We start from the raw sequence: 7,325 nt of genomic DNA, 5'->3' as shown, positions 1-7,325 counted from the left end.
AGACGTCGATAAGGAGCTCAGGCAACATCTACCTGTATGTTACAGGGAACTGACTTGACACGAGGTTTTAGCTTCGTTCATTGAAAGAAATGGAAGAGGGAGCAGGCCCCACCACCTCTCAGACTAACTCTCTTCAAGCCAGTCTTTGGACTCCGAGCCATGCTATTCCAATCAGCCCTCAGGAAAGCAAACAAAAGACACGCTCAAGCTTTGTCTGCTTTATTTCACTACATTAAGTTAAGCTATAAGGCAAAACAGGAACCTGTGATTCATAAGGATCAAGGAGTGCCTCTCATTCCCAAAAGGGACCAAAAAGGATGTTTCTTCACAAATATGCATGACATTTACTTAGCTCGTTACACCTATAAGCACTGTGAACAAAAGAAACCTTTGGTGGGCTAATCAAACCACAAATCCAAAGTAACCTAACCTTAAGTTTCCAAAACTGTAGTTTCTGGTGCTAATGCCATCTTATTCGCCTGCAGAGATGCACGCTGCCTGTGCACTGGCAGTCTTGCACCTGATCTAATATAAACAAGTAACAAAATTCTGAATTCACCAGCTGCAGGTGTTGAGCCGTTTCTACTAATACACAGAATACTGGCTTGCACTGAAAATTATCTTGAGGAAACATTTATACAATGACTCTGTTATTCTTCACGTTAATTTGACTTCTAAAGGCAAAAAAAAAAATCTGTGATCAAAAGTATTTTTGTGTTTCTGTGTCACCTGGGGGTGATGAGACCCATGGCTTCAACATTATCACTTTTGGGAACGAACACTAGCTACATGCCGTAAACGCACAATATACAACTGTTGTACAGTCTGCAGATGTGTAAACACAGGAAGCCATTCTCCGCTCTGACGTCCAGCTTCTCCACCAGCAAATATGGAGCAGTGGCGTCAGAGCAGGCTCTAGCAGGTAGTGAAATAAAAACTGACTTAACACTGTGGGGTCACAAAAAATTAAACTGTATCTACAGTCTGCAAATTGTCATTATACAACCCCCTGCCCCAACTCCTAAGAGGCTAAACCTTACTAATTACTCTCATAATGTTAGAGATATGTGTATTTTTTTCTCATACTGCAGCATATATATTACTCTGTGGAATATTGTTTCATAAAGTCGGCTTAAGCTTTAGAGTACAATTTAGTGTCTTTCAAAGGCTTCCTAAGTATTTTTATCTTCCAGAGGGAGCTAATAAGTTACTATGTCCTGTCTATGTTCTAGACTACTACATATCTTAATTGTTTTTTAACTAAAGGCTTGAACTTAAAAACAAAACGAGGACAAACAGGAAATTTCTCTTCTCCCCAAAAATGTGTTGGCCACTTGCTAACAATACATTTACAGACAATGTGGTGCAGCTGGTCTACTTGGTCAAATCTCACTTTAGAAAACACAGAAGTTAAGGTCAGCAACCCAACTCCAGGATACCAAGAGAAAACAGCACATGTGCTCTTAGGCAAGTATGCTGAACTGTTTTATGGTTTACAATCAAAATGGTCTTATTTGACACACCATATGATAAAAGTCTTAAACTCAGGAAGAGGAAAGGTTCCTTATCTTAATATCTAGTTTGGGATTCAAGAGATTTTAATCGTTATGTAACCCTTCAAATCAGTGGAAAGAACATTAGTTTTGGATCATGCTAAAAATCTGCATTCCAGAAGTGAACTTGTCCACCAAGTTTTCTTTGGGCTCTTTCCAGGTGCCAAATGTCCAGAACAACTTATTGAGTTAAAGAGGCAGGGCAGAGAGGAGGGGAAGGGAGTGAGACACAGAAGGGCTGCCTCCCAGTGACAGCGGTAACCCCTGGATATTGTGGCAACATTTAAAATGAATGGGATTCGCCACCCCCTTGACATGACATGTGATTGCTTGCTTCTTCAATTCTTCTCAAAAGAGAGCTCCATGTTCTAACAACAAAGAAATTTTAAGAGGAACTGATAAGTAAGTATCCTGTATTCACTTAGAAAAAGGCAAATGGGAGCGCCTTGAGAATCTCACGGGTTTTTTCAAACACCGCAAAACTGAAGACGATGTGACAATTTCTACTTTTCTGTCCAGTGGAAACCTAAGCAAGATGGGAGCCATGGCAACCAGTGAAGGGGTATGTTTAGAGTGCTAGATTATAGCTAAATGGAATGCAGAGAGCAGACCAGTGCTGGATCATTAACAGCAGGTCCACCTTTCAGTTATCATTTTAGGTTTCATCTGTGAGACCGTGATCCCTTGTGAGATCAGACTGGGAGACAGTATGGTCAGAATTTCTCAGGTGGTAAATCCAATGCCACGCCAAAGAAGAGCCACCACCCCCTTTTTTTGGGAGGGAACTATGCTGCCGTTATTCGACGTGCGGGGTTCAGTAAGGGAGACAGTAATTCACTGGTATTAGCAGAAGTGAGAGCAAGAGAACAGGAGTTACCCCGTGTTCCCAACGCCTTGCCTGTGCCCCCACCTTCCTAGGAATAGGATTCAGTAGTGCCTGGGTACATCGTTACAAACAAGGCTTAACAAAGCAGCGGCTTCCACATTTTAACGTGGGCTCGTGGTGGTACTGTCCTTTGGGATCCGCCCCACTGGTGGCACCTTTTAAGGGAGAAGTGGGCCCAAGCTGAGTTCCACATGCTGGGTGAGCCAGATGACTTCTGTGCCCTGGTCACTTTCTTCAATGGGGCGGATGGGGGCTGCCAGGTTTTTAAAATCATGCTTCATCTTAAAGCACACGGTCACTTCACCCTCCTCACGTTGTGGGGTCACTTTGATGAAGATACCCACTTTGTTGGCCTTTCTGAAGGCTATAATGCTATGAAAAAAAGAAGCACAGTATTAGGCAGGTCACAAGTCAGCCAAGCCACTAAGACTTACATTTTATCTGATGACAAGTTATGACCACCATTCCGTTTATCAGAGATGAAGCATTCTTTCAGCAAAATGTCAATCTATCTTTTTAATATTATAAAAGTAAAATACAGTTGTGGAAAATTTAAATGGGAAAATGTAAGTTCTCCCTCATTTTCCCCCTCAGCACACAAGGAAAAACTACAAACACTTTGGTTCTTAACCTACCAGATATTTTTCTATAAACTCATACTTTCCTGCTTTTCAAACCAACACAAAAGGGGCACACTATTCTGTTAACTTGGTTTTTTCCTCTCAGTTTATCACAAACACCTTTCCATACTGGTATATAGAGATCTTCTCCATTCTACTTAACGACTGCATAGTATTTTCTCATAGAGTTACTATAGTTGGTATATACTGACGTTATTGCCAGTTTTCCTCTGTTATAGACAATGGTGCTACAACTACCCCTTTACATTTATCTTAGTGTGCATGTGGTAATATTTCTATAGGATACAGACTGATATTAACTCAGAGCTGTGACGGAATTTCTGGAACACCACAGATTAATGTGTTTTTGTAAATAAGCTCTGTAAGTTAGAAATTTTTAGAACAGAAAAATGATCTCTTTAGTTGAAGTTTCAACTTTCATCTTCTGTGACATGCACTTGAACTTTGTGCCTCAGTAACTTAGTTTCAAACAAAAAGCTAAAGGGCAATGAGACAGAATTTGATCTACTATCAAATGATACTCACTCTAAGAAAACTTACTGGATTTAAACAGTTACCTACTTATACACTATTATATAGTATTAATGTCCAAATAGCTGAAAGTCCTAAAAGTACAATGTGAAATATAGTTCATTCTGTCATGTAACCTGACTAGAAATTTGTTATCGCAGATGATCTTTTCAGAAACCAACCTTGGTTTAACAAATTTCTATTACCTAATTAATGTCATTTAAGGACCCACATAAAGCAAGGATTACAGAGAATGAATTCTGTATTGGACTAACTCAATGCATTTTGTACTACAGTAAATAACTGAACCCTTGATTTGTATCAGATTCATTAAAAAAAAAACTCGGAAAAAATTAGTGTCTTTCTAGCCTGACTTCTCAGGTAACCACTAATATCTAGGAAGCTTTTAAAAAAAAATTCAGATTTCTGGTGCCCCGCTAGACCTGCTAAAGAGAGTATCTGGGTTGGGGCCTGGGACTCTACAGACTAAAAACAAAACAAAACAAAACAAAACAAAACAAAACAAAACAAAACACAACACCTGCCCTGATGCTTTCTGAAGTTCACTCAAGTTTGCTAATCATTGTACTAATCTCATCTTTGCCCTTTATCCACACCGCCCCGCCAACCCCATCCCATGTTATTTCTTCTTTCTAGCGTCTTACTGAGGAAGCTTTGGATCATTCTGTTTAAAAAGCTTATGTGTTCCTTGTGCCTGTATGTGAAGCTATTCTTTCAGCTCCAAGCCCACCTTCTACATCTTGCTTTGTGACACAGGATTCTGCTGTCCATGTTTCTGCTTTGTAGGCTGGCTCCCGACAGGTAGCTTAGGAGGGGTCTAAAGGAGACTGGAAATCTGAAGGGGCAGGGGCTTGCTCCTGCCTATGAGCTTCCTATTTGTGCGTGGTTCCTGTCGGCATCATTCCAGCAATGCTTCCCTCAGGAAGGAGCAGTTTCCAGCTGCAGTTTTAGACTGGTGTACTGATGTACCCTCACCCAGGGAAAGGTTTGGTTGTTACTTCTCAGTTATTAGGTATGAGAGAGTAAAATCTTTTAGTCAAAGGGCAGGGGATGAGTGGTACATGGACAAATCTAATGATAAAACTATAGGGAGAGAACACTGGATCCTGTCCACACTATTAAAAATCATGTACTTGATATTTTTTATTAAGAGGGACAAATATATTTAAAAGGAAAAAAAGGTTAAAAAACGGCTTACAGAATGATCCCAATGATGGAAGAAATACATGGAAGGCCAAAGACCAAAACGTTAATGGTGCTTTTCTCTGGTAGTGGGATTTTATTTTATTTTCTTCTTCATCATTGTAGATGTATTCAGCAAATTGCTATAGTAATTATTTTTATCATAGGAAAAAAGTATCTCAAAAAACCAGGATGAGAAAACTGGGATCTGCACGTGGGGCTCCCATATGAGCCAGCTATGGTGTGTGTGTGGGGTCGGGGGGCGGGGGGCGGTCACTGAGCGCTCACTCACTCAGGATCGTCCTGGAAGTCCTGCGGTTCTGCCAACTCGTCGTACTCGGCTGCTGCATCCTTGCCGGCCAAGATGAGCTCTTTGGGAGGCACCACAACCTGCAGAGTGAAACAGAGAAGTTTGCCTCCGAATGGGCCAGTGAGTTGCAGGACATTCATTCGACAAAATACAGCACAGTGTGACACTGACCTAAACACACAGAAGATTCAAGTTTCAAGAAATACACAATATTACTTCACTATTTATACAGTGTTTGAAAACATACTGTTTAGGAACACAGACATTTCCAGCAAAAGTACAAAATAAAGAACTGTTAAGCATTCTTCAGACTCAGCCTTATGTTGTAAGGAGGCCTCAACTTTGCTATGTCAGAGGTTAGCAGGTAACAACGTCAACCATATTTGTAATTATGGATACAAATGAGCCTGGGGAGGTATGAAGAGAAAGAGAGCAAATCTACAAGCTGGGTGTACATATCAGGCACTTCTTTCTGTCTCACAGGTTATTAGTATTACTAAAAAAGCAAGTTGCAACCATGTGGATGGAACTAGAGTGTGTTCTGCTAAGTGAAATAAATCAGTCAGAGAAAGACAAATATCATATGATTTCACTCATATGTGGAATTTAAGAAACACAACAGATTAACATAGGGGAAGGGAAGGAAAAATAAGGTAAAAACAGAGAAGGAGGCAAACCATCAGAGACTCCTAAATACAGAGAAAAAACTGAAGGTTGCTGGAGGGGAGGTAGAAAGGGGGATGGGCTAAATGGATGATAGGAGCGGGGCGCCTGGGTGGCTCAGTCGGTTAAGCGTCCAACTTCAGCTCAGGTCATGATCTCGCAGTCCGTGAGTTCAAGCCCCGCGTCGGGCTCTGTGCTGACCGCTCAGAGCCTGGAGCCTGTTTCGGATTCTGTGTCTCCCTCTCTCTCTGACCCTCCCCCATTCATGCTCTGTCTTTCTCTGTCTCAAAAATAAATAAACGTTAAAAAAAAATTTTTTTAAATAAATAAATAAATGGATGATAGGAGGGCATTTGTTGGGATGAGCACTGGGTGTTATATGTAAGTGATGAATCATTGGGTTTCACCCCTGAAACCAATATTACACTGTATGTTAACTTACTTAAAATTAAATAAACACATTTTTAAAAACCACAAACTTTTAAAAAGAGTAAGGACAGATGAGTGTCATCTCTCTTTGAAAATGATGCTAGTAAGTGAAATCATTAAAAAGCAGAATGAAAGGTGCACCTGGATGGCTGTTGGTTAAGCTTCCGACTTCGGCTCAGGTCATGACCTCGTGACTCATGGGTTCGAGCCAGGAGCCTGCTTAGGATTCTGTGTTTCCCTCTCTCTCTGCCTCTCCTTGCTCGCATGCTCTCTCTCTCAAAAATAAATAAATATTAAAAGAAAAAATTTAATGGAGGGGTGCCTGGGTGGCTCAGTCGGTTAAGCATCTGACTTCGGCTCAGGTCATGATCTCATGGTTTGTGGGTTCAAGCCCTGCATCAGGCTCTGTGCTGACGGCTTGAAGCCTGAAGCCTGTTTCAGATTCTGTCTGCTCCTCCCCTGCTCTCAATCTCTCTCTCTCTCAAAAATAAAATAAAGCATTAAAAAAAAATTTTTTTTTAAATTAAAGGGGTGCCTGGGTGGCTCAGTCAGTTAAGTGTCCGACTTCAGCTCAGGTCATGATCTCACAGCTCGTGAGTTCGAGCCCTATGTCGGGCTCTGTGCTGACAGCTCAGAGCCTGGAGCCTACTTCGGATTCTGTGTATCCCTCTCTCTCTGCCCCTCCCCCACCCAAGCTCTGTCTCTCTCAAAAATTAAAAAACAAAACAACAACAACAACAAAAAACCATAAAGTTTTTTTTTAAAAAAAAACAGAAGGTCATCCTGGAAGAAAAGATAGAGGGAAGGCCATTAAGCTCTTCTGCTATGCTGAGGAATCTGGGTTTCTTCCCCAAGTCAGAGGGATGCCAATGATCAGCATGTCATGATCAAAGTTAGATTTTAGAAAGACCACTTCGGTGGTAAGACAGAAGATGGGCTGGAATGGAAGTGGGGGTGGACTCAAAACAAGGCAGCCAGGAAGTTACTGTCACAGTGCACGTAAGAACGGAAGAGACCGGGGCGCCTGGGTGGCGCAGTCGGTTAAGCGTCCGACTTCAGCCAGGTCACGATCTCGCGGTCCGTGAGTTCGAGCCCCGCGTCAGGCTCTGGGCTGATGGCCCGGAGCCTGG

The 7,325-nt window shown here is 41.7% G+C and overlaps 1 protein-coding gene across 1 annotated transcript in view; it reads right to left on the bottom strand.

The window, feature by feature from the left end:
- Positions 1-203: 203 nt before the first annotated feature.
- The window catches only part of DCTN4 (dynactin subunit 4), a 32,291-nt gene continuing 25,169 nt past the window's right edge, over positions 204-7,325 (bottom strand). Inside the window, exons 12-13 of the mRNA XM_049647995.1 lie at positions 5,086-5,183; positions 204-2,811 (exon numbers count right to left, since the gene is read on the bottom strand). Of these exons, the coding sequence (XP_049503952.1) occupies positions 2,598-2,811; positions 5,086-5,183 (312 nt within the window). The 3' untranslated portion in view covers positions 204-2,597. The remainder of the gene's footprint in view (positions 2,812-5,085; positions 5,184-7,325) is intronic.

The sequence above is a fragment of the Panthera uncia genome (assembly GCF_023721935.1).
Source record: "Panthera uncia isolate 11264 chromosome A1 unlocalized genomic scaffold, Puncia_PCG_1.0 HiC_scaffold_17, whole genome shotgun sequence".
Taxonomy (NCBI): domain Eukaryota; kingdom Metazoa; phylum Chordata; class Mammalia; order Carnivora; family Felidae; genus Panthera; species Panthera uncia.
The sequence above is the reverse complement of the archived record's forward strand: the minus strand, read 5'-3'. Positions and strand labels throughout refer to the sequence as shown.